This window comes from Sphaerodactylus townsendi, linkage group LG05 (genome assembly GCF_021028975.2).
Source record: "Sphaerodactylus townsendi isolate TG3544 linkage group LG05, MPM_Stown_v2.3, whole genome shotgun sequence".
Lineage (NCBI taxonomy): Eukaryota > Metazoa > Chordata > Lepidosauria > Squamata > Sphaerodactylidae > Sphaerodactylus > Sphaerodactylus townsendi.
This window is the reverse complement of record NC_059429.1, coordinates 21,671,512-21,698,820: the sequence shown is the minus strand read 5'-3', so window position 1 is coordinate 21,698,820 and position 27,309 is coordinate 21,671,512. Positions and strand designations below refer to the sequence as shown.

The 27,309-nt window shown below is 48.5% G+C and overlaps 1 protein-coding gene across 2 annotated transcripts; it reads right to left on the bottom strand.

Annotated features, from left to right (window-relative positions):
* Positions 1–508: 508 nt before the first annotated feature.
* Positions 509–24,967, bottom strand: CCDC124 (coiled-coil domain containing 124). 2 transcript variants are annotated; one of them, XM_048496063.1, is made up of 5 exons: positions 24,808–24,967; positions 20,913–21,088; positions 6,629–6,809; positions 5,129–5,243; positions 509–1,830 (listed from the first exon to the last, which is right to left on the bottom strand). In XM_048496063.1, the coding sequence occupies exons 2-5, from the start codon at positions 21,069–21,071 to the stop codon at positions 1,626–1,628; spliced, it is 660 nt and encodes a 219-aa protein (XP_048352020.1). In that variant the 5' UTR covers positions 21,072–21,088; positions 24,808–24,967; the 3' UTR covers positions 509–1,625. The 2 variants fall into 2 exon arrangements, with proteins under 2 accessions (XP_048352020.1, XP_048352021.1); XM_048496064.1 differs by lacking the exon at positions 24,808–24,967 and adding an exon at positions 21,598–21,708.
* Between the last annotated feature and the right edge of the window lie 2,342 nt (positions 24,968–27,309).

The window sequence follows — 27,309 nt, the reverse complement described above, 5'->3', positions numbered from 1 at the left end:
CGGGTGTTGAGATACAGAGGGGAAGTTGCTGTAAAACGTATGGGGAGCAGCCCCTACAGGGTCTAGGCCGCAACAATGCTGAAAGGTGGGGAGAAGCCCAACGGGAGTGCATGTTTAGAAGGGGAATCGAGGCACAGAGGGCATGAAGAACAAGCCCTGCATTCTGATCTAGGGAGATACAGGCTTTGGTCCAGCCCTGAGAACACTGCCCTCTTAGCAATGCCGGAATCGAGTCCCTCGGACCAACCCCAAATGCAAAGATGGCACAAGGACCTTTTAGTACCAGCTTCCCTCCCTTCAGCAGGGCTGCATGGAAGGTCTGTTGGGAGAGGCGGGTTTGTGAAGGATGAATCCCATGTATTTGTTCTGCTAGTGGTGTGCAACCTGCGGCTCTCCAGATGTTCATGGACTACAAATCCCATCAGCCCCTGCCAGCATGGCCATGGTGGCAGGGGCTGATGGGAATTGTAGTCCATGAATATCTGGAGAGCCGCAGGTTGCAGCCTCCTGCTAGCCTTTCAGACTGCCACAAGGCGCCCCTACCCGAAGCAAGAAGGCAGGGGAATGCTCTTTGCTTCAGAAGAAAGCATCCCCCACTTGTGGAAATGAAAGATGGGAACTGGAAGAGCTTTGTCAGAACTGGGTCTACTCGAATGGCACGCTGATTCCCACTAACAAGAGGGCAGGAAGATCCTCGCGACCCTCGAGCGGAGTTCTCCCCGTGACAGCTAATCTGGATTGGAGCTGGACCATTTCAGACTATAGGTGGGCTTGTGGGACTGGAAGCTCCATCCACGCCTTCCCCCTGGACATAAGAAGGTAGCTATTCAGGGGAAAGAATCCTAGCTTTCTATGCGCAAAGAATGTTCGTGTACAGAGGAACAGTCAAAACTCCTCCCCACCAAAACCCAGCAGGTCAAGGAAAAGGGCTCCAAGCCCACGCTCGTCCCCTGAAATGCTTTCCCAAACTGCAGGGGATCATTTTTGTTTACGCAGAGGAAATTTCAATCACGCAAGCCTGCAATCGGCATAGGCGTGGCCCCCCCATGCAAGCTGGTCACCTCAGTGAGAAATCGGAACTGTGGCAGAAGCTACTTGCTTTGGGTATTCACAGAGATGCCCCCCTGCTTCAAAAGGGAAGAGGTTGTGGATGTTCGCAGCAAGGCAGGTGGCAGAGTCACAGGGTAGTGTTTGCACTGCCTGATTTTTCAGATCACCCAAGCTTTGGAAAGTTGGATACAAAGGTGGACAGGGGAGGAGTGTCTAACCAGGTTGCTCCTTTCCGTACAATCTGCTCCGTGCCACAGGGTGGAGTGGGGCATGTTTGGCTCCACTGCCGCTGTGATCAGCCGGGCGCTCCACCCCAAGAAACCCCGTGAAGACAACCCCCCCCCCTCTTAATTAAATGGAAAACTCTGGGTGTGGGAGACGACCGACAAAGCAAAAGGGCTCGGGAAGAGGGAGGGAAATAATAGTTGCACCTTTTAAATCCGTAAAAGTTAAGTGAGGGAGAGGGCTGTCCCAGCACCATCTGCAGTCCTTGAAGATAGGGGGGGGGGGTGAGAAAGAGGGGGCAGGGAGGCTCTCTCCTGCTCATACCTGATGCCCCCCCTCCCTCTGGAGTCTCACTTCTGGCTGTTGTAGGCAGTGTGCCTCTGGTTCATGGGGTTTTCGGGAGATTTCATCCACTCCTTCTTAAGCAGCTGCTTCAGCTGGGAGAGGCGCATGTTGGGGTTCTCCTGCTTGAGGCGAGGCAGGTTCTCCTCCTCGAAGGTGGCAAACGCAGCTTTCATCCGGCGCTCCGGGTGGCGGTCCAAATCATCAGCCACACTGCCCAGGGGAGGAATGGTTTTGAAAAGGGAAGAGAGCAAGAATGGGGAAAGAAGAGACGTTTGGATTTATACACCGCTTTTTTTCAACCGTAAGGAGCCTCAAGACAGCTTACAAACCTCTTCCTCTCCCCACCACGTACACCTTTCCATAATACTTTTTATTAATTTCCTCTTTAAAAAACACATTGAACATAAAACATACATGAAGTCATTGAAACACATAAGACATCAACAAATATTAACATGTAACAAATGACCCACATTTACAGTTACCCAAACATAATCTATCCTACCCCAACTACCCATAACAATAACACATAATTCAATACATCTAAATCAAATCAGTTACTTCACTATTCTTTGGTAATTTAAATAAATTTCTTTTCTTATCTAGGCCCTTTCAATATCCCATAATCATGATTTTGAAGGTAGAAATTTAGAATTCTGAGAGAACTGTGACTAGCCCAAACTCACCCAGTAGGCGTCATGTGGAGGAGAGGGGAAACAAACCCATTTCACCAGATTAGAGTATGCCTCTCATTTGGAGGAGTGGGGAATCAAACCTGGTTATCCAGATTAGAATCCACCATATGGTTAACGGGGTTCCGGCCACTGTCTTCCGCTGACACCGAAACCCCTTCCTGAGCTTACCCCTTTCTTGAGTCAGTTCACTTTATATTTTGAAAAAGGGCAAACACAACCTTTGTTGTTCAAGTTTATTATTTCCCCCAGGCTGGCAAGTTGGATTACCGGTCCCTCTGGGTCAGAACTACACTCTGTCTCAGATAAAGATGTTAGTACAGTCAGTGGAGGTGAAGGTTTAGAAAATTGTATGCTTTCCTATTAGAATATAGTTTGGAATGAATATGAGAATGATCATTCATTTTTATGCACTGCCGCTGTCAAAATTTGGTGCATTATTGAACCTGGTACTTTGAAACAAGGGCATTTATAGTTCATTGAAGGACTATCATCAAACTTTCAGATGGATGCGGGGGGCAGGGCAGATGAAGAATTCTACAACAAAAATGGTATGCTGAGTTCTGTGATGGAAGAATATACACCCTAGTAGCATCTTTTTGTGAGACAGAGGCAATCATAGAATCACAGAGTTGGAAGAGACCACAAGGCCCATCAAGTCCAACCCCCTGCTATGCAGGAGCAGACAATCAAAGCACTCCTGACAGATGGCCACCCAGCCTCTGTTTAAAAACCTCCAAAGGAGGAGACTCTACTACACTCTGAGGAAGTGTATTCCACTGATGAACAGCCCTAACTGTCAGGGCCCCTCCCAATGCTTCGAAGGAAAGCCTCTTTTCCTGCACGCGAAACGCAAGTGGGATCCAAAGTACCTTACAAATGGTAAGTTCCTACAGTGGTGGAGCTCCAAACAAGAGCAAGGCGCACACACGCACTCCCCAGTCCCTATTACAAAGGGTGGAGTTGCTTTAGTAACCCCTTCTCGGCACTCAGAAAAAATTAGTAACCACTTCTAGAGAAGTGGTGAGAACTGGTTGGATCCCACCTCTGCCTTGAACCCATTACACTGTGTCCTAGTCTCTGGAGCAGCAGAAAACAAGCTTGCTCCCTCTTCAACATGACATCCCTTCAAATATTTAAACGTGACTATAATGTCACCGCTTAACCTTCTCTTTGCCAAACTAAACATACCCAGATCCCTAAGGCCCCTTTTGCACAAGCAAAATAATGCGTTTTCAAACCACTTTCACAACTGTTTGCAAGTGGATTTTGCTATTCCGCACAGCTTCAAAGAGCACTGAAAGCAGTTTGAAAGTGCATTATTCTGCATGTGCGGAATGAGCCTAAGTCTCATAGGGCATGGATTCCAGACCTTTCACCATTTTGGTCGCCCTCCTCTGAACCCATTCCAACTTGTAAATATCCTTCTTGAATTGCGATGCCCAGAACTGAACACACTATTCCAGGTGAGGTCTGACCAATACAGAAAAGAGAGGTACTATTACATCCATTGATTTAGACATTGATGCATATCAGAGTTCCATTGGCTTTCCTGGCTGCCGCATCACACTGCTGACTCATGTTCAGCTTGTGGTCTAAGACTTCCAGATCCCTTTCACGTGTCAAGTCAGGTGTCACCCATCCTATATCTGTGCATTTCATTTTTTTCTGCCTGAGTAGAGCATCTTACATTTATCTCTGTTGAAGTTCATTTTGTTAGCTTTGGCCCATCTGTCTAACCTGCCCAGGTCGTTTTGAATCCTGACTCTGGGGTATTAGCTACTCTTCCTAATTTGGCGTCATCAGCAAATTTGATTAGCATGCCCTCTATTTCATCATCCAAGTCATTGATAAAAATCTTGAATAGCACTGGGCCCAGGACAGAACCCTGTGGCACCCGACTAGTCACTTCTCTCCAGGATGAAGATGAGCCATTGGTGAGCATTCTTTGGGCTCAGTCAGTCAATCAATTACAAATCCATCTAACAGTAGTGCTGTCCAGTCCACATTTTACTTAGCTATCAGCTCGCCATGGGGCACCTTATCAGTGCGTCACTAAATTCAGGGTACAAATTTCATCAGAATTCTCTTCGTCTACCAAGCATGTCACTCTATCAAAAAAAGAGATGAGATAAATTTGGCATGATTTGGTTTTGAGAAACCCATGTTGACTTTCAGTGACCACACTGCTGACAGACTGTCTGTCTAATGATCTGCTCTAGAATCTTTCCTGGTATTGATGTCAGGCTGACTGGACAGTAATTGTTCGGGTCTTCTTTTTTGAAGATAGGAATAAATTTCAGTCTTCCTCCTCCAGTCCACTGGGACGTCTCCTGTTCTCCAGGAGTTCCCTCTCAAATATTATAGCAAGTGGTTCTGATACCTCTCCAGGATCTCAGCAGAGCAAGGTCTGCTCCCTTGGGTCATTTTAAAAGGAGATTCTGGGTACGGAACTTTCCACACTTCAAGTGGCTGCTCCAAATCTAAGAAATCTAAATCTAACCTCTTTGTCCTACTTGTGAGCTGCCTACGGTGGTCACAACGACAGACAGTTTGAGGGAGGCTACTCTGCACAGCCGGTTGGATGAAAACCTTGCTGGGAGTTTCCATTCTTAAAACACTGTCATATCAGGTAGTGACAGCTGCTCTGTTCAGATGAAGCCTTGTAGCCCTCGGCTGCAAGAATGCCAGCCTAGACCCTCCAATCTAGCCCTCTGATGAACGATGCACTGCAGAATGTGAAAAAGCAAAGCAAGGCAAAGCCTCAAGCACTCCCAACACCCCACAAAAGCAGCATCCAGCCTCGATAGGAGTACCTGAGCACGGCAATTGCATCTTCTATGGTCCGGGCCTCCACAGTGTCTTCATCCAGCACCCTCCTGTTGATGTTCTCCTCCAAGGGCACCTCAAGGTGGCTCTTCTGTTTTTCCACTGGGGGGGGGGGGAGGGAAGTGACAGCATTAATTCATGCTGCAGGCTGCCTGTTTGCATAAGAAGAGTCCCACAAGGATCAGACTGAGATGGCTCCATCTAAATTCGCACTGCACAGATGCTCAAACACAAAAACCACAAGGAACCCCGTGCTTTTCACACCCCAACGACGTGTACAAAAGCCACGGACATCTCCTGCTCCAAGAAGTTGTTTAAACCCTTTTTAAAGCTGCCTGGGGCAACGGCCACAGGTGCACCTTGCAGCTATGAATTTTTTTAAAAAAAATCAAATATTTTTTACATCTTGGCGAAGGCTTTCATGGGTGGAATCAATTGGCTGTTGTGGGTTTCCTGGGCTGTGTGGCTGTGGTCTGGTAGTCTGAGAGCCAGCGTGGTGTAGTGGTTAAGAGCAGGTGTACTCTAATCTGGAGGACCGGGTTGGATTCCCCACTCTTCCACCTGAGTGGCGGAGGCTTATCTGGTGAGCCAGATGTGTTTCTGAACTCCTACATTCCTGCTGGGTGACCTTGGGTTAGTCACAGTTCTTCGGAACTCTCTCAGCCCCACCTACCTCACCAGGTGTCTGTTGTGGGGAGAGGAAAGGAGCTTGTAAGCCATCTTGAGTCTCCTTACAGGAAAAAAAAGGTGGGGTATAAATCCAAACAACCAGCCCCTCCCCTCCTCGTAATTTGGAAAACCCACAACAGCTAAATATATTTACTCTTTCCTCTGGGAACTCAAGATGCTATCCATGGAAGTTTTCTATTCAGGCACTGGCAAGCCACAGAACTCTAGGAAGAGTTCTGGTCACACGGTCTCCAAGGTTTCTTTGTGTGTGTTTGTGTGCTATCAAGCCACAAATGACTTATGGTGACTCCCACAGGGATTTAAGAGAGGAGAAGAGGTGGTTTGCCATTGATTTCCTCTGTGTAGCAAACCCAGGCTTCCTTGGCGGTCTCCCATCCAAGTACTAACCGTACTTACCTTCCAAGTTCTGATGAGCTCAGGCTAAGTATTTGGCCTGCTCCGCAAACATGTCAGGGAATCAAATCCCATAATCTGCAATGAGTAACACTGACAATCCAGTTCCTGTTCCAGTCCTAACAGTTGCCTGGCTCTGCATAAACATCTTGGATCGGTATTTCTCAGCGGGAGCCACAGGGCCACCCGACAGAGGCATATTTATGCCAGCGCACATGGTCACTAGTCACATGCATTATCCTCAGCACTTGGAGCAAGGGCTGGAGGAAAACTGCTGGAAGATTTTGCTCAGCCCACAGTGAACGGAAGGGCCACTGGTATCCCAAACACTGGCTGCAATGGGGCAGCCTTTTCTGCCTTTGCAACTGAGCAGGTTGGGAATTCCACGACCACAGAGAGCTCACCGGCATCCCCATTTTCCTTTTGCTCTTTCCGGAGCGACTCGTCGATCTGGGCTCTGGTGACCTTATTGGGAACTAGCGGCTTGGGTGACTTCCCCTTCATCTTGGCGTCTTCCTCTTCCAGCAGGCGCTGAAGCTCTTTCTTCCGCTCGAGCTGCTCCAGACGGCGCTTCTCGCGCTCCTCCTAGAGGGGATGGAGGAAAAGAGGGAATCAGTCTCCCTGGCCCACACAAAAGGAACTTCAAACTGTCCTGCATCTGCTATCATGAGACTGAGATATAGCAGAGTCCTGTTTTCTACACTCCACTTTTAATGTGCACTTCTGACACTTCTGCGTTGTGCTGACTGGAGGTATTGCAAGAGTTCCATCGCCCTACCATGTTGGATTCATGTTTATCACAATGCAGAATGTGGGAGGGGTCTATTGGAAGTTGCCATAATGCAGCATACCAGGCTAATGGGCCAGGAGAAAGGAGGGAGGCTGCCCACCCACTGGGCACTCCCTCCTACTTCCAAATTCAGGGAGCGGGGATTTAAAGGGATCTACCACCCTATTGCCATAACACACAGGTGTCAAACTCATGGCCCTCCAGATGTTTACAATTCCCATCGTCCCCTGCCAGCATGATGCTGGCAGAGGACGATGGAAACTGTAGTCCATAATATCTGGAGGGCCGCGAGTTTGACACCTATGCCATAACAGGAGCACTTAAGGGGGCTTCTGATTCATTTAAAATAAATAACATGGGCGTGGTAGTGGGTTAAGCAAAAGGACCACTTTTCCCTTTACCATCCCATGCAGTAGCTGCATCCTTCCCCATATTTACTGCTGGCCATATCACCTTTGAGATAAGCCTCAGCTTCACTTGGAGGCCTTTTCCAGAGCTCCCTGCACCCCTGGGAAGGGAATCCCAGAGCAGGCTGGCTTCCCAACTGGGCCTGGGAAAGCCTTGGAATAGGAGTGGTGGTATTTGGAAGGGATTTCAATGGCATTCAACATTCAGGGATTTTGCTAGGAAGGCTGGGCCGTTACGTTTTTGCCAGGCTTTATTTTTTGTGGTTGTTGGGTTTTTATTCCGCCCCCCCCCCTTTTCTCCACCGAAAGGAGTCTCAAAGCAGATTTAAATCACGATCCCTCCCTCTCCCCACAAAAGGCACCTGAGAGGACTGGGACTGTCCCAAGGTCACCCAGACGGCTTCATGTGGAGGAGTGGGGGAACAAACCTGGTTCACCAGATTAGAGTTCTGCAGCTCTTAGACCACTTCCGCACATGCAGAATAATGCACTTTCAATCCACTTTCAATGCACTCTGCAGCTGGATTTTACTGTGCGGAATAGCAAAATCCACTTGCAAACCATTGTGAAAGTGGATTGAAAGGGCCTTATCCTGCATGTGCGGAAGGGGCCTTCACTACTACACCGTGCTGGCTCTCTGCACTATTCTACACCGGTTTTAAAAGGTTCTGTCTCTTTGGTTTGCAACTTGAATCTCCGGGAACGTGTTTTGACCCGGCTTGACCTGATCTCCTTACAAAAGGGAAAGGTGGGATGTAAGTATGTTAATCACAATTTAATAATAGAGTGGGGGCTTGGCTAACTGGTCGAACATCTGCCACGTACGCTCAGGTAAGTTCTCAGGTTTAATGGCTGGCATCTCCTCTTGCAAGGATCGGTTAGCAGATGATGCGAGGCGCTTCTCTGGAGAATCCTCGCCAGTCAGAGCAACAAGAAGAGCAGCGTAACCAGACACACACACACGCATAAACGTCAATGCTGCCACCACACAAGCAAAACGCGCAGCACAGTTGAAACTGCTGCCTGACAGAACACATCCAAACACATGATCTGGAGAAAGCCAAACACACAGACATCCCAGGGAATCCCACCACTCTAACCACACACGTTGTAGCCCCAAGTTTTGGTTTTCTTTGCCCATTTCATAAAGCAGCAGAATAAATTCACAGGGCCAGACATGGGACCAAGAGACCACGTTCCAGCTTCGACGGTCACGAGGGTGGGTCCCACAGAACTGATCCACTTTCCACTGTACCACGGGGCTTCATCTCTAGCAACGGCGGAAGGCACTCTGCCCCAGATAAACGTGCCCCTCATTAATTAAATAGCTGAGCCAAATGCAACCCATAGTCGTGCAAGAATCATTGTTCAAAGTCCAAAATATACACAAGTTAAATTAAATAGGGACTGTTCATGATGATGAAGGCTATTACCTGGGATAACTAAATGGAATGGAAACTCCAGATTCAGAAGCAGTCTATCTTGGGCAAGCAGGGGTTAAGGTCAGGGAACAGCAGACAGAAGTTGCTTTCATGCCGCGCCCCCATTGCGTTCCCAAAGAGACCTAGCTGGGTCACTGCTGGAAATGGGAGGGTGGACTAGTTGGACTACTGACCTGATCCTACCAGGCTCCCCTCAACAATGGAAAGTTAGTCCGGCAAGAGAGGTTGTGATTAACAGTCAAAAGAAGAGGAAAAAGAGTTGGATTTATATCCCTCCTTTCTCTCCAGTAAGGAGACTCAAAGGGGCTTACAAACTCCTTTGCCTTCCCCCCTCACAACAAACACCCTATGAGGTGGGGGGGGGGGGCTGAGAGAGCTTCAAAGAGCTGCAACTAGCCCAAGGTCACCCAGCTGGCATGTGTTGGGAGTGCACAAGAATATCTAGTTCACCAGATAAGCCTCCACAGCTCAAGTGGCAGAGTGGAAAATCAAACCTGCTTCTCCAGATTAGAGTGCACCTGCTCTTAATTGATATACCACACAGGGGGAACAATTCCTGTCCATTGTGAGAACACCACCCTTGATCGCAAATAAAGCTCAAAATCCACTGTGCCAAATTCATTGGAGAACCCCAGCTGGCAAAACTGTGATTGTTTAAAAAAAGAACACGCCCAGCTCTTTTATAGCGCTCCCTGGGAGCGAGGAAGACAAACAGCCTCTGTCCGCAGGCAAGCCCAGAAACAAGGAAATGTCAGTTTCTCATTATCTTTTCTCTATTTTTGTCCCCTACGGGGAAGGTCTGACATCAAGGCAAATCCTCGAGATCTGATCCGGCCTCGCGCTCAAACAGCAGCTCCCAGACTCCTGGTTCTCCCCAGTCTGCCTTTTCTGTCTCTCCAGACAAAGTGGCCCTTTCTCTTAACAGCTTGGTTGTGCCTTCCCCTCCCTCCAAAGAAGCCAGCTTCAGAGACAGGAGGGCACCACAGGAGGTGCATAGGAGATGTCAGATCCCTCCCCGCCCCGAGCCCTGCACAGATCAGGCAGCCATCCTAGCTGGCAGGCAGAGTTGCCAGCCGCACACACACGATCACATGTGACGTTGCCTGATACCGAATGAGAGCATCGGTTCGGCGAGGTCAATATTACGTACCTGGACTGCCAGTGTCAAGCCCTGGATCTGTAACTCACATTTGACTTTGCAATGTGAAGGTTTAGAAGCCTTTATTGGCAGACAACAGCAGCTGGAGGGAAAAAGCCAGTTCTGCTAGAACTATCAAACAACCCCAATATATAAACTGCGCAACCTCCTCCTCCCCCCGTCCCTAGCCCTTAGCTCTATACCACGCTACAGAAGGCGGTGAACAAAAGGAATGCAGCATGGACTCAAGGTCAGAAGACGGAGATAATGCCGCCTGCCCCTGGGTGCCTCCACTTCATAGGTGTCAAACTCCGGCCCTCCAGGGATTCATGGACTACGATTCCCATCAGCCCATGCCAGCAGGACCAACTGACCCTGCTAGCAGGGGCTGCTGGGAATTGTAGTCCATGAACATCTGGAGGGCCTGAGTTTGACACCTATGCATCTACTTGGTTACCCAGGGGAAACGAAAGTGTTTTGCCGCCAGCCAGTTCACCCCCTGCCCACTCTGGAGCTTCTCTGCTTGATGCCAGGCTCCCGCCTGACGTTCAGCAGCTCTCCCGACTCTCAGATTTAGGTTTCTAACATCACCCACTCCCTTTTAACTGGAAATGCTTGGGACTGAGTCTGTGATTTTCTGCACAAAAACAGAGGCTCTTTCACTGAGTCAACCCAACTGTGTTAAGATACAGGTGGTGCTGGATTCTAGTCCCTGTTACAGGGCTTCCTTTGTCAGAAAAAGCCTTCCTTTGCCCAAGGTACTGGAGAGAAGAAAAGGAGTTTGGATTTAAAGGTAAAGTTTCCCCTTCAGTCGTGTTCGACCCTGGGGTACCACTGCAAGCAGTGACTTCATAGGCAAGCCGTTTTTGTGGGGTACTTTGCCATTGCTTTCCCCGGCTATTCTTTACCCCCTAGCTATGTGCTAGGTACTCATTTACCGACAAAGAAAGGATGGATGGCTGAGTTGACCATGAGCCAGCTGCCGGGATATCTGACCCACAGGGGGCTCGAACTCCTGACTGTGTGAGTGGCAGTGCAAGCACTTAACCACCATGCCACATGGCTCCTTATTTATACCCCACCTTTCTCTCCTGTAAGGCTCCTTACGAGCTCCTTTCCCTTCCTCTCCCCACAACAGTCACCTTGTGAGAGAGTTCCGAAGAACTGTGACTAGCCCAAGGTCACCCAGCAGGAATGTAGGAGTGCGGAAACACATCTGGTTCACCAGATAAGTCTCTGTCACTCAGGTGGAGGAGTGGGTATCAAACCCGGTTCTCCAAATTAGAATCCACCTGCTCTTAACCACTACACTACGCTGGCTCTCAGCTGTCAGAGGAGGCAATACCGGGTGATGCAGACTGAGCGTCTGACTCTGTATAAGGCAGCTTCATCCATCCAGGCAAAGCCAGCCATTACTGACCCAGCTGACCCTCCTCCACACATCCTCTCCGGAACAGGGTCGCATCGCTTCTGGTTTCTGCAGCATAACCAGCACAGGGTGGAAATCCTGGTCACGCACACACGAATCTGACTTCTACGGACTCACCCTTGGCCCATCACAGTCAGTACTGTCTACTCCAGGGGTCTTCAAACTATGGCCCTCCAGATGTTCATAGACTACAATTCCCATGAGGCCTAAGACTTGGCCATGCTGGCAGGGGCTGATGGGAATTGTAGTCCATGAACATCTGGAGGGCCATAGTCCAGGGTATCAGGCAGAGGCGTATCTAGGGTTAATGTAGCTTGGTGCAAAAATCTGTGCGCCCCCCCCCCCCGGGATGGGCAGCCGCCCTCCCCCACCATGACCAATCAACATTTTTTTGCACCAGGTCATCTAAAAAGGGGTGTGGAGGCAATTTTCTGTCCCCCACGTGACTAAATGGCTGCAGCCTGGGGACATTTGACCACATATGTCCCTCTTGGCGGTACGCCTCTGCAGAGTTCATTCACACCACCCACTGCTGATTCTTTAATCTGAAATACTGAAGAAGAAGAAGAAGGAGGAGGAGGAGGAGGAGGAGGAGGATTTATATTCCCCCTTTCTCTCCTGCAAGGAGACTCAAAGGGGCTTACAATCTCCTTTCCCTTCCCACCCCCCACCCCCACAACAAACACCCTGCCAGGTGGGTGGGGCTGAGAGAACTTAGAAGAACTATGACTAGCCCAAGGTCACCCAGCTGGCATGTGTGGGAGTGCACAGGCTAATCTGAATTCCCCAGATAAGCCTCCACAGCTCAAGCGGCAGAGCAGGGAATCAAACCCGGTTCCTTCAGATTAGAGCGCACCTGCTGGTAACCACTACGCCACTGCTGCTCCTCTGGGGGTTGAACCTAGAACTTTCTGCATGCCGAGCAGACATTTTGCCCCTGAGCCGTGGACCCTCCCCGAGCAGCCAGGGCAGGAATGCTTGGTGCGTTTGTACAGTGCTGTCAAGTCACAGTGGACTCATGGCAATCCCGCAGGGTTTTCAAAGCCAGAGACATTCAGAGGCAATTTGCCATTGCCTTTCTATGCACAGCGATCCTGGACTTCATTGTCGGTCTCCCATCCAAATACTAACCAGTGTCAACCCTGCTTAGCTTTCGAGATCTGGTGAGACTGGAGCGGCTTTACAGCTTCAAAATTTGAGGGAGAACGCCACACACCTCACTGCCAGCCCAGGCCACAGAAATATCCCTGTTGGGCAGGGATGGACCTTTCTGTACGAGAACCATTCCAGGATGCCTGGCTGCTGCATGAGAATATCCAGCCCAGAGCCCTAGTAATAGATGTGGAGGCGCTAAAACCCGTCCAAGCGCGGGACGACTGAGGAGGTAACCCCCAACCCACGCACATGCTTGCCGGTCACGGCAATTCTCCGCTAGCAATTTGGGGGAGGGGGAACCGCAGGGGCGCAAGGGCAGCCAAGTAAAAAAAAAACGAAAGCTACCGCCAGCGGGGAAGGGCAGGCATCTGTCTGGAAGTGCTGATAAAAAAAATCCGAGCACATTTTCCACGGTTAATTTTAAATGGGATGCATTAGAAGGGGCTGGGCGTCAAGAAGGTGGCAAAGTGTGACCACCAAGAAACAGAGAAGGGGAAAGAAGGAAAGGCTGGGGGGGGGGGATATAGAGAGGGAGAAGGAGGGACAGGGACAAAGGGAGGGGAGGAAGGAAAGAGAACAAGAAAAAGGAGGAGGGGAGAAAGACAAATCCACATTCTGAATTCCCAGTCGGAAACAGCTCCCATTGCAAGGAAAGTCAGAAGCATTAGCCAATTAATGCTGGTGCTTTCAGTGAGGCAATGCAGCCGGAGCCAGGGAGGGAGGCGTCTGGCCACGGAGACCCTTCAATGTCACAGGGATGCAGTCTGAAATTCAAGCCTTCCAGAGACGAGGCAGGCTGATCTGGGAGGGTCGATGTTTACCCGCCGCTCCCAGACACGGTGAGTTCTACGCGGGCGACTCTGAGGAAGGTTGCCCTTTGACGCAGAGAGGATTTAGGCTCAACGCAAACGGCTTTCCCCGCTTGGAAGGCAAGTTGTGGGGAGCGCAACCCCCAAAGCAGCCTTGACTTGGAGCATCCGGGACAGTGGAGGGTCAGGTCAGAAAGCACACATTGGCTCACAAGAGGGATGGCCAGGAGAAAGATGGCCAAAGTGGATCCATCCATCCATCCATCTGCTGACCAATCACATCTGACAGGTGGGGTTTTCAAGGCAAAAGTGTCCAGAGGTGAAGGAGGAGGAGTTTGGATTTATACCCCACCTTTCTCTCTTGTAAGGAGACTCAAGGTGGCTTACAAGCTCCTTTCCCTTCCTCTCCCCACAACAGACACCTCGTGAGGCAGCTGGGGCTGAAAGAGTTCCAAAGAACTGTGACTGGCCCAAGGTCACCCAGAAGCAATGTAGGAGTGTAGAAACACATCTGGTTCACCAGATAAGCCTCTGCCACTCAGGTGAAGGAGTGGAGAATCAAACCCGATTCTCCAGATTAGAATCCACCTGCTCTTAACCGCTACACCACGCTGGTGGTTTGCCACTGTCAGCCTCCACGGCCCAACCCTGGTATTCCTTGGAGGTCTCCCATCCAAATACTTGCCATGGTCAACCCTGCTTAGTGAGAACAGACTAGCCTATCCAGGTCAGGGTGGATATACTTTCAGAGGGAATAAAGACACATCTGAAACATCAGGGAATGGGACGCTCCTATAAGAAGCTGCCCTGGCAAAACTTTCCCCCGTTCTGCAGTAACCTGCTGCAACTGGACCCACAGCCCACAGATTACAGTGTGGGGCAGCAATGGGATCAGGACTCCAACTCTGATACTGAGGTCTCACGAAGACCTCGGCCCAGTCACTCCCTTACCTTGCAAGGCTCTTGAGCGAATAAAACGGGGAAACCTTCAAAGCACGCCAAGACCCTCGGAAGGAAGGCAGGATTTAAAAAAGGGATGGAGCCAACAGACTTTCACGAATATGCCCCAGTCTGCTTTGAAATAAGAACATAAGAGCTGGCCCAGATTAGAACAAAAAAGGGGTAGTGATTAGAATGCCAAATGAGGATCTGGAAAGCTCAGGTCCAAATCCCCACTTGTTCCTGCAAGCTTGCTGGATGACCATTGGCCAGCTACACCCTCTCAGCCTAGCCCAGGGGTGGCCAACCTATGGCACTCCAGATGTTCAGGGACTACAATTCCCATCAGCCCCTGACAGCATGGCCAAGGGACTGATGGGAATTGTAGCCCATGAACATCTGGGGTGCCGTAGGTTGGTCACCCCTGGCCTAACTTATCTCGTTGGTTTGTGGGAAGGATAAAATGGAAGAGAGGTGAATGATATCAGCCCTGTTAGGTCCCCCTTGGGGAAAAGGTGGGACACAAATAAATCAAGGTCATCCTATTCACTCAGCAGTGGCCACAAGGGCTCTTCTTACATTTCTCCAGCATCCTGTTTGCCAGCAGCTGTCGTCCGGACGAACGCTGGGAAATCCACAAGCTGGATAAGGCCCTCCCTTGTTTAACTACCGCCAGTGATGTTCTGCGGTCTGCCTGCCTCTGAGCTATGGAGGTTCTGTTCCAGCAACACAGCTTGCAAACCTCTTGGTCTAGCCCCTGCCAAAGTCGTCGGAGCCAGAGGCTGTTGCCACACCTTGCAGTTGAGAACTCTATGCATTAGAGATGAACTGCGCAAAGGAGCCCTGGTTTCATAGGATCGTAGAGTTGGAAAAGACCCCCAAGGGCCATCCAGTCCAACCCCCTGCCATGCAGGAATACATAATCAAAGCACTCCTGTCAGATGGCCATCCAGCCTCTGTTTAAAAGGCTCCAAAGAAGGAGACTCCACCACAGTCCGAGATAGTGCATGCCACTGTCGAACAGCCCTTACTGTCAGGAAGTTTTTCCTGATGTTTAGATGGAATCTCTTTTCCTCCACCTTGAACCCATTACTCTACCTTGAACCCATTACTTCCTAGTCTCTGGAGCAGCAGAAAACAAGCTTGCTCCCTGAACAACATGACATTGCTCCAAATATCTAAACTTGGCTATCTTAAGTTTCTCTTCACCAAACTAAACATACCCAGCTCCCTAAATCTCTCCTCATAAGGCATGGATGCTAGACATTTGACTATTTTGGTTTGTCATCAATTTGTATTGTCGAAGGCTTTCACGTCCAGAATCACTTGGGTGCTGTGTGGTTTCCGGGCTGTATGGCCGTGTTCTAGCAGCATTCTCTCCTGACGTTTCGCCTGCATCTGTGGCTGGCATCTTCAGAGGATCATTCACCTATAAATATGCCCAAAATGATTTTCTTCTCACCTACGTAAGAAAGGGGATCGTTGTCTCAGAAAGCTGATAGTAACAGCAGCATGTTGCTGGACTTCCTGTTTTATTTAGCATCAAAACTCGCAGTGGTTTCTACCCTGGTTGCTTCATGCTAGAGGCTGCCTTTTGTTTCTTGCCTTCAAATTTATTGTGGGCTGCTGCAGGAGAGTGCTCCCTATGGCCCCCTTTTCTCAGCCAAAGCAAACAGAGGACTGCCAAAGCAAACAGAGGACTAGGGTGCTGTGTGGTTTCTGGGCTGTATGGCCGTGTTCTAGCAGCATTCTCTCCTGACGTTTCGCCTGCATCTGTGGCTGGCATCTTCAGATGATCCTCTGAAGATGCCAGCCACAGATGCAGGCGAAACGTCAGGAGGGAATGCTGCTAGAACACGGCCATACAGCCCGGAAACCACACAGCACCCAAATGTCATCTCTTTGTTTTTAAATTCTGTTTGCAAGTTGCTTTAACTCCCTTTTGTGGGGGGGCGGGTGGAAGCAGGTAGGAATGTCTTAAAAGCAGACGTACCTTTTAAACATTGTCCTCTCCAGCTTTACCAAATGTGTAAACAGGAGATGCCGAGGACTGAACCAGCAGCCATCTGCATGCCAAGAAGGGGCTCTACTGCGCAGTCAGAGGCTCTCCCAGAAGCCACTGGGGGAGGTTGGAGCCAATGGGTATTAGTGCAGTGCCATCACCCCGAGAGGTTATCTTCTTCTTCCATTACCTCAATGCAGTGTTGATCAAGATCGCACCTTCCCAACACAGCCAGGCTCTTTTTTCCAACTTCATTCCCAGCCGTCCTAGATCGGCATGGATGGTCAGTCCAACACAACACTTTCCACCGGATACCTCTCTGGGATCCTTCCAAACAGCACGAACAGAGTGGAATGATGTTGGAAGCATTCCTTTTCCACTGCTCACTTTTGAACACATAAAGTTATCTTACACAATCAAACACTTTTGTCCATCCAAGTTCAGATGGTCTACTAGAACGGGCCAAAGTTCTCCAGGGTCTTAACAGACCTCTTTCACTTCATCACTGTGCCTTTGAAAACAGCCTGCAAATGCTGGCGATTGGACCTGGAGCCTTCTGCATACGAAGCAGATGTCCTGCCCGTGAGCCACAATCCCCACCGAGTCTGCTAAGGGAATCCGAGACCCTGCCAGGTTTACTCAGAGAGGCAGAGGGTTGGCCCTGGTTAGTATTTGGACGGGAGACCTCCAAGAAATACCAAGTCATGGAGACAGGCAATGACGAATCACCACTGAAAGCCTCTTGCCTTGAAAGCCTTTTGGGGTTGCCATAAGTTGGCTGGGAACTGAAGCAAAAAAATAAAATAAAGAATTTTGGAAAGAGAGAAAGCTAGCTCAGGGGTCCCAAACCCTTTTGAGCCCGCGGGCACATTTGGCATTCTGACACAACATGGTGGGTGCAGCAACAAAATGCCTACCACAAAATGGCTGCTACAAGTGGCGGAGCCAGCCGCAAAATGATTGCCACAGGTTAACTTCAGTTAACACAGCGCAGGTGTTTGCGGCATGGTGGCAGGTGCAGCTCAAAAGCAACAAGCCAATAAATTCTCCAACAATCTGAAGCCTTGCTGGGCAAAAACCCTACCTGGCCTCACCCACTTTCGAAAAACAATTAGTGGGCACAAGGAAAGGCAACATATTGGGACCTCCGGCCTGGCTGTTCATTCAGTACACAGAGAAGGCTTGTCACCTGGCTAACAGATCTGCTGGCGCCATCGTCTGGCCGAAAGAGGGAACTGTTCTACTGCCAAAGCAAACAAGAAAAGAGAACCTTTGGGACAGGTGTTACCTTGACAATTTGCAGCATGGCAGTGGGGGAAGACAGATGTTACGGGGAGGGCCAAACCTTTCTGATCGCCCCAGGAGCTCTGTGCGAAGCCGCAAGGAAGAAGCTCTCCTCTTGGGGACCTTTTTAAGAATGCGGCAGAAAAAGGGATAGCAAAATGCTTTGCATGCTAAAAGCACCAACTGGAAAACTCGCACTGAACGGACCTTAGAAGTGTAAACACTGAGAAAAGGGGGCCATAGGGAGCACTCTTCCGCAGCAGTCTACAATAAATTTGAAGGCAAGAAACAAAAGGCAGCCTCTAGCATGAAGCTCCCAGGGTGGAAACCACTGCGAGTTTTGATGCTAAATAAAACAGGAAGTCCAGCAACATGCTGCTGTTACTATCAACTTTCTGAGACAAAGATCCCCTTTCTTACACAGGTGAAGAGAAAATCATTTTGGGAATATTTATAGGTGAATTACAGAAGGGGGAAGAGGTGCTGGGGCAGAGAGGTTCCATGTGAGTCATACATCATACAGGTGCAATCCCCGGCGTTGGAACTGGAGCAACCAGCTCACTATAGGCCCTAACTGTTCCTCCTGAAGGGGTTTATCTTTGCTATTCCCTCGTGCCTCGTCAAGCCTCCTTCCCTAGCTGTAAGATCCAAGCAGAGGGAGCCGCCGCCGAAACAAACGATGTTCTTAGCCCAACCTTCCCACAACCAACTTGGAGCCGCCCTCATTTCTGTCCTCACAACAGCCCTGCAAAGGAGGTCAGGCAGAGGGGAAAGACAGTACAGGGCCCCCGAAGCTGCTCAGTGACACCGCACTGACATGATCTGTGGTACACGACCAATGTTTCGACCACTGACCATAAATCAAAGGTGTGGAGCACGGATCTTCTGAAGGGGCTTACAACCAGAGAGAATGTTCTCCAAATATAAAGTCTGTGTCTGGTTTCACACCCTTGTTTACAAATACCAGAGGAGATAATAAAAATCAGAGAAAAAGAAGAAGAGTTTGGATTTGTGCCCCCCTTCTCTCCTGTAAGAAGACTCAAAGGGGCTTACAATCTCCTCCCCCCCCCACAACAAACACCCTGTGAGGTGGGTGGGGCTGAGAGAGCTCCAAAGAACTGGGACTAGCCCAAGGTCACCCAGCTGGCATGTGTTTGACAGCAAAAGCTAATCTGGTTCACCAAATAATCATCCATAGTTCAAGTGGCAGAGCAGGGAATGAAACCCAGTTCTCCAGATTTAGAGTGCACCTGTTCTTAACCACTACACCACGCTAGCTCAGAGAGGAAGAAGGGGCCAAACAGACCTTTTCCCAAGTAATCCTGTGCTCAGCATAGGAAATCCACAGTTAGTGCATCCTGGACAGACAACTATCTACTCTGTGAATGACACCAAAAGAGATTACCTCCCTCACAGCAAAGCAGTTCTGCTGATGAAGAAGAAGAGTTTGGATTCAAACCCGGCCTGCTCTCTCCTGTATGGACACTCAAGGAGGCTTACGAACCCCTTTCCCTTCCTCTCCCCACCACAGACCCCCTCCTTGTGAGGTCGGTGGGGCTGAGAGAGTTCTGAAGAATTGTGACTAGCTCAAGGTCATTCAGCAGCTGTCATGTAGCTGCGGGGGGAGGGGGGAAGGCGCAGAAAATCGCCCCCCACACCCCTACCCCACCAGAAGCTGCTGCCGGGCCCCACCCCAGCAGCCAAGCCCCACCCCTGAAGCAGCCTGGCTAGAACAGGCTGCTTTTTCAGCCAGCTGAACTAAGGTAAGGGGGGGGGGGGCTAGGTGCCATCCCCCCACACACACCTCTGCTCAGCAGGCTTCAGGTATAGGAGTGGGAAAACAAATCCAATTCAGCAGATTAGAGCCCACCGCTCTCAACCACTACATCACACTGGCTTTATGATGAACCACTGTTCCCATTAGGTAGTTTCTCCTAGAGAGAAAGTGTAGTAAACTGGTTAAGGGTTTGGACGAGACGCTGGAAAACCCAGATTGAAATCCCCACTGGTAGCATGGAAACTTGCTGAGTGACCTTGATTGGCAAGGGAGTTCAAATGGACCCTGACTGGAAGGCCTCCAAGGATGACAACGAGGCAGGCAATGGGATTTTAACTGATATACAGTAACGTGTAACTTTGTAACTCTAATAAACATTTTTTTTTTAAAAAAAAAGAGGCAGGTAATGGCAAACTACTTCTGAAAGTATTTTGCCTTGAAAGGCCATGGGGTCTCCATAAGTCAGGAGCTGCAGTGGCGTAGGAGGTTAAGAGCTCGTGTATCTAATCTGGAGGAACCGGGTTTGATTCCCAGCTCTGCCGCCTGATCTGTGGAGGCTTATCTGGGGAATTCAGATTAGCCTGTGCACTCCCACACACGCCAGCTGGGTGACCTTGGTCTGGTCACAGCTTCTCGGAGCTCTCTCACCCCCACCTACCTCACAGGGTGTTTGTTGTGAGGGGGGAAGGGCAAGGAGATTGTAAGCCCCTTTGAGTCTCCTGCAGGAGAGAAAGGGGGGATATAAATGCAAACTCTTCTTCTTCTTCTTTGACTTAATGGCAAAAAAAAGTTTTTCCTAATGTTCAGCTGAAATTTACCCTTTCATAGCCCTGCAGAGCAGCAAAAAGAAAACTTGTGTCCTCCTGAGCCATTCCGTTATCTGAAGAAAGCAGCCATGCCCTCCTCCTAGATCCAGCCCATCCACCCTCTTCTTCCAGAACTGTTTTTCAGTCATAACTCTACTCACTGCCCTCCGCCAGACTTGCTCTCGTTCATCGACATCTTTCTTGAAGTATAGCATCTGGAACTGGGCAGAGGTCTCCAAAGGCGGTCTGACTAGCCCAGAACCGATCCAACTGCTTCTCATGACTTGGGTACCACAGGTGTATTAACCCAGCCTAAAACTGCAATAGCCTTTTTTTGCAGCAGCAGCATCACACTGTGGCTCATGTTCTGTTTGCAATCAACTGGAATCCCCAGATCTGTTTCACATGGACCCCTTTCAAGTTGGGCACCAGCCAAGCCATACCTATGTTTATTTGCCTCAGTGCAGATCTTTACATGTATTTCTGCTGAGACCTGGACCAGCAAATGCACTCGTGCCATAAGGAAGAAAGAGTTTATTCACACTGCCATGAATCAAGTTTAGCAGCTGATGCTTTACGCTGCAGAGACACTCCTTAACGCTAAAAAGCAAAATGCGCAGAACCTTGAGTAAATAGGCCAGGACACAGCCCTTTTAAGAGTCTTCAGCCCCAAGCCCCGCCCTGCCCTGCCCCACCCATCCTCCACTTACCTTCCGCTGCTCTTTCCTCATCACGTGCTTGTCTTCATCCTTCCAGAAGGCATCTTCCAGCTCCTTCTGCCGCTTGGCATCGGCCGCTGCCTTGGCCTCAGCCTTCCTTGCCCGGGCAGCTGCCGACTTGGTGTTCTCCCCCTGGAATTTCTTGGGCATCCCTCAGGGTGCTCTCTCTGCAAAGGAGATGACCAGTTAAGGAGATGGCAAGGCAAATCAAGAAGTTCTCCTGCAAACTCAATAACCTCTCTCTCATTCCCCCATTATGTAACATGGGGATAATATTATCAGCCTACCTTGCAAGGTTGTGGTAAAATAATGTCTGGGGAAAGCACTTTGAAGGCTGAAACTGACATATAAACACCACATGCCAATCATAAATAACTGAGGGTAACTATCTCCCAACTGATATCGCAAGGGTTAACCATGGTTGATCTTTTTTCAGATGCGATATTGTAGGATGATTCTGACTTCTGCTTTCAAGGTAAACTGCTCTCAGCTACAAAAGCAGTGTAAAAATAAATAATAAATGTGCATTATTAAGTTATTATTGACCAGAAATACTCAAATTTGGAAATTAGAGGTATGAGGGGGTGTCCATCTAATCCAGACCTGACTTACAACAGTGGCTGACCAGACACTTCTGGGAGACTCACAACCAAGACAAGAAGGCAACAGTCCATACCTGCTATGGTGGCCTTCAAAGATAGACAGTCTCTGAATGTGGAGGTTCCATTTGACTATGCATGGTCATAGAATCATAAAACGATAGAGTTGGAAGGGATCACAAGGGCCATCAAGTCCTACCCCCTGCCAAGCAGGAACGCACAATCAAAGCACTCCCGATATATGTTCATCCTTATGGTCAATACATCCATTCATGAATTGTCTCAACATCAATTTATATCTCACAATCACTGCTACGTCTTTCGACAGAAAGTTCCATGAATCTAATCCTGGGCAACCAAGGGCCACTGTCCTTCTTCGGCCATTCTCTCAAATCTCTTGCCTGTGGGGTGGGGTGGTAGGAAAAAAGTGAAAAGGTAATCTCCTGTGCACAGCATGGGTCATTATGGTATCCATGGGCTGTATGGCATTATTCCTCCCCAAACCGGGCCCTCCTGAAGATCCACCCTCAAAATCATTAGGTATTTATCCCACCTGGAACCAGCAACCTTATTTACAAGTGCAAGGTTTAGCCATCACATTGGAGGCAGACGTTGTTTACAGTGTGATTTGCCATTGCATTTCCCAGTAATCTTCACTTTATTCCAGAAAGCAAGCTGGATGCTCATTTTATTAACCTTGGAAGGATGGAAAGCTGGGAATCAACCTTGGCAAGCTGGCTACCTGAAACTGACCTCCATTAGAAGCTTGCAGAACACAGCTTGTGAGCAGAGCTTTTAACTGCAGTACTGGAGCAAATAACTTTTGCCACTGGGGGGCTCTTACTGGGGTGGTATTACACCCCTCAAAATCTTAAGATGATGTGAAAAAGAAGAAATACTCTCCATCCACCTTTCCTATACACTCTGCACAGCTTCATAAACCTTCTCCCACTTTTCCACAGATCTTCATCTGTCCTTTTTTTAAAAAAATATCATGTTTTTGATTGTACAACCCCTCTATAGGCCTCTCCCACCCACCCCAAATCTGGAATAAAATAAACAAAATAAAGCGTAGAATGCTATGCGATGTCCCACTATCACAGCAGATTCTGGATTAAGTGCCTCGGGCACTTCACCTACAATTCTGTGAAACAAACACACTAATGGTGACTGGACAAACCAGCAATTAAGAGGAAAGCAATTAAGAGTTTCTAGAAATTGCTGTTGTTTTGTGTTTTTTTCCCTTTTAAAAGTCAAGGAAAGGTCCCACAAACCTCTTCAGATTTAGGGTCCCAGGAGTGGGGGAGTAAGACCACACTTCCCAGACTTGAGGATTGTGTATGAGGAGAGGCCGTGCAGCGTTTGGGACTCTTTAGTTTGGAGAGGAGACAGCTGAGGGGATATGACTTCGAAGTCTATAAGAATTATGCATGGGGTAGAGGTGAAATGTTGACAGAGAGAACATTTTTCTCTCTTTTCTCACAATACTAGAACCAGGGGCATTCATTGAAAATGCTGGGGGGAAGAATTAGGACTAATAAAAAGGAAACACTTCTTCAATGCTAACGTGTGATGGGAAAGTTGTTTGGAATATGCTGCCACAGGAGGTGGTGATGGCCACTAACCTGGATAGCTTTAAAAGGGGCTTGGACAGATTTATGGAGGAGAAGTCGATTTATGGCTACCAATCTTGATCCTCTTTGATCTCAGATTGCAAATGCCTTAGCAGACCAGGTGCTCAGGAGCAGCAGCAGCAGCAGAAGGCCGTTGCTTTCACCTCCTGCATGTGAGCTCCCAAAGGCACCTGGTGGGCCACTGCGAGTAGCAGAGAGCTGGACTAGATGGACTCTGGTCTGATCCAGCTGGCTTGTTCTTATGTTCTTATGTCCTCAAACTGGTTTGAAAGACCGTCAGGCAACCTCAAATGCTGGTAACCCAAACAAAAAAAATTAAAACTACAAATGAACCAAAGCAGTTACTCCAGAGCCTAATACGAAGGTGTACAAGCTTGAAAACATGGGAGCGGTGTGTGTGTGATTCACTGGCTGACTAATGGCTGCACCAGAGAGGAAGTACATGTATTTTAAGCCAAAGACTTCCTTGTCTATACATCATTTGATCATAGTCTCTGCTTCTATCCATCTATCTACCCACAGATCTGTTGTGTAGAAAAACTGACATATTTATTTCTGTTCTTCATTCCTATCTTGCCTTTCTCCCCAATGGGGACCCAAACGAGCAAGCATTCTTTGTCTCTGTTCTGTTTTCTCCTTACAACAACCTTCTGAGGTAGGGTAGGCCGAGGAGTGCACACAACCAGCCCAAGGCTATCCAGGAAGCTTCCATGGCAGAACAGAGGTTTTAATTTGGGTCTCCTTGCTTACATCTGTACGCAAAAACATTGCTGCATATTAGGCAGATTGCTTATATACACTCACTCACACACACAAATACATATACACACAGATATTTAATGAGGCAGAAAAGAAAGGTGAATCTGTGCATGAATGTCATAGAAACATGTATTTTTAAACACTCACATATCCCTGTTTCACATACATATACATCATAAGTATATTCATAATGGGAGTAGCAAGTATGTACAGAAAGATGAATAATGGGAGATGGGAAGGTGCAACACAAGTATCATAAAGGGGGAATATATGCGCATTATATATACAAATCAATACTATATATCTCTTTATCTCTCTGGCTCCTTCTGCACTTTGCAGCTGTGAGGAATAGCAAAATCCACTTGCAAACAATTGTGAAAGTGGATTGAAAGTGCATTGATCTGCATGTGCAGAAGGGGCCCAAGTCTCTCTCTTTCACACACACAGATATGCATACAAGATGCAAATAGGGTGCCAGCTAAGGGCTGGGAAATTCTTGGGAAATTTGGGAGTGCAGCCTAGAATGGGCGGGTTTTCGGAGGTAAGGGGCTTAAGCAGGATTTAATGTCTTAGAGCCAATTCATTCGAGGAAAGTGATCTCTTGTCTGGAGATCTACTGTAATTTCAGAACTGCCCCCTCTCCCCCGGAGGATGGTAACCCTAACAATAGAAGGGGTTTCGTGTCTGCCATATCCATCCATCCCTCTTCTTGCCCCACAGAAACTGCAGGAAAGGGGTTGAGATTAAAGGAGTCCCAAATAACACCAACCAGAGTCAAAATCAATTACCCCCAGAAAACATCCCGCTTTAAAATCTCTTATGCTCCCCCCACCCCGCCCCGCTGGGGCCTCTGGGGGTATGGGGAAACAAGAGCCAACCCGCCCCCCTCCTTACCAGCCGCCTCCACCTCCGGACGTCGCAGTCTTTGTTCGTCACACGTCCACCTTCTTTCTGTAGGAAGAAAAAAAAAAAGGGAGGACCTCCATATCCTCAAAGCGGCCAATTATTGGTGATGCCGCGCGCGCCATTTCTATCGAGGGCAGCCGCCATCTTTCTTTGGGGCAGACCCCGCCTCCTCATCGCCCGCAACTTTCCTGTTTTTTCTCCTGCATCTTATTACTCGAAAGAAAAAATAAATGTTCAGGGGACAAAGAAGGCTCTATGTGACCTCCTCTAAGCAAAACTTTTGTTGACAGATTTTGAAACAATTGCCCAATACAAAAATGGCGGCGCCGCAACTGGACAAATCCAGAGCGTGCAAAGGAGAAATTCCACCCGCTACAGTGATGTCGGCCCGTTTCGTTTGCTTAATAGCCTGAACAAAGATGGCGGCCATATCATCTTCATATTACGCTTGCGCGGATAAGGAGACTCCCCTCACGTTCTTTCTGACGTAAGCAAATTTCCCGATCCGGGAGGGGCTTTTTGGCCACAGTGAATATGGCTACTCGACCTTTCACAATGCCCATTACAAAGATGGCCGACGTTAAGAAGGTGCTGTTCCTTAAATAGCCGGAAGGGGGCCGCGAAGGGTAGTAACCGTCTCAAAGATGTCGGCGCCGGTTTCAAAGTGATGTCATTGTAAAGTTTTGCTTATGCAGTTTTGATGAATAATAAAAGTTAACGGGTGCTTGTTATTTCTTTTTGCCGTATATCCTCAAGGAGGGCTGATGAAAGTACAAGCTGGCACATCATACATCTTTTCCTGCAGCCTCAAGAGCTGTGTTATAGGGTTGACAAGCTGAGAGTGACCTGGCCAAAGACATCCAGAAAGATTCCAGCAGTGGGGTTGCCAACTCTGGGTTGGAAATAGCCGGAGATGGGAAAGCGGAGCCTGGAAAAGTAGGATTTGGGGAGGGAAGGAGCCTTGGTTAGTAGGAATGCCAGCCTCCAGGTGGAACCTGGCAGTCCCCCAAAATTACAGCTCATCCCCAGGCTGCACCCTTGGAAAAAATGGATGCTTTGGAGGGTGGGCTCTAGGGCATTGTACCTCATCTCACCCAAGGTCTTGTCCTTCCCAAGTTCCATCCCCAAATCTCCAGCAATTTCCCAGTCTAGGCCTGGCAACCCTACCCCCCTATCCCCACTGGGAACAGGAGGACCCTAGCAACCCTCCCAGTAAGGCATAATGCTATTCAGTCCACTTTCCAAAGCAGCCTTTTCATCCAAGAGAAGTGGAATAAATGTTTTAAATAAGTGATTTATTTAGTCTGGAGAGTCTGGGAGATTTCCAGCTTCCATCAGGAGGTTGGCAGCCCTAGCCACTGCCCATTTCAAGCTTTGACACCAGCTGCTGGTTAACTTTTATTGAGTTTTTTCCCCTTCTTTTTGGGTTTGCAGAAATTACTTGGTCCAAATAATGGCTGTTGTCTTCTGGGAAACTCACTAAGCTGGAATTGTGGCCTCATCTAATTGCAAGAGATGTTTTGCGTGAAATAGATTAAAATACAACATTGTACTATGGCAGCCCAGCATAGAGAGTTTTTACAAAGACACAACTGTTTTACAAAGACACAACTGTTATCATAAACCGTGTGTAGCAATCTAGTGTTTTGCTTAGTATTGCCTGCAGGGCACAATCAGTTTAGAACCCCAGAGAGGACATCACATCAGTTTCACCTGTTTTTAGGCCAAGAGGAAGATTTCCGGAATGAAAACTATTTTTGGGCCCAAGCAGAAAGGAGAATTAGCGAGTTGAGCAACTTGAAATGTCTCAGGTGAGTTCTGCCATCGGACAACCCCAAGGTGCCAGGGCTGTGTTTTAGAAAGCGTTTCTTGTCAGTCATCAAATAAACTAATATTATTTTATTAAGTTCAACTTGCTTTTAAAAATAGCTACTAATACTGAAATATACTGACTATAATACATACACAAGCCAATAATAAAATACCCAGGCAGCCTAATCCAGAGCATCAGGGGCCCGGGGTTGGTGCTGCCGCTCCACCCCGCGTCCAGAGGGCTTTCTGGAGTTGCGGGGAAGCAGCAAATGCAAAAAACAAAAATCCACCACCTGGAAGTGTAACCTCAGCTTGTGAGTTCTGTGGGGCAGTACTTGGAAGGAGTTGCAAAGAAACTAAATTTAAAACAAAATGGTTTACTTTCTTAACAAATAACATCAAACATCAACATTTAACATCATACTTCAAGGTCCTGTTCAGGTTTCATTTCAAGTCCTTCTAGTTACAGTCTTCTGATATTGCCAAGTCCAATTCTTCCTGCAAGTGGGGTGGCTCCTGAAGACTCCAAGGGCTTGGTGAACAGGATTCAACATGATGAAGGTTTCCAGGAGAACTCTCACCCATTACAAACACAAAAACCCCTGAAACAATAAACTCCAACATTTACAACATAGCAAAAATAAACAACTATCTTCCCACTAGTTCCCAACAACATTG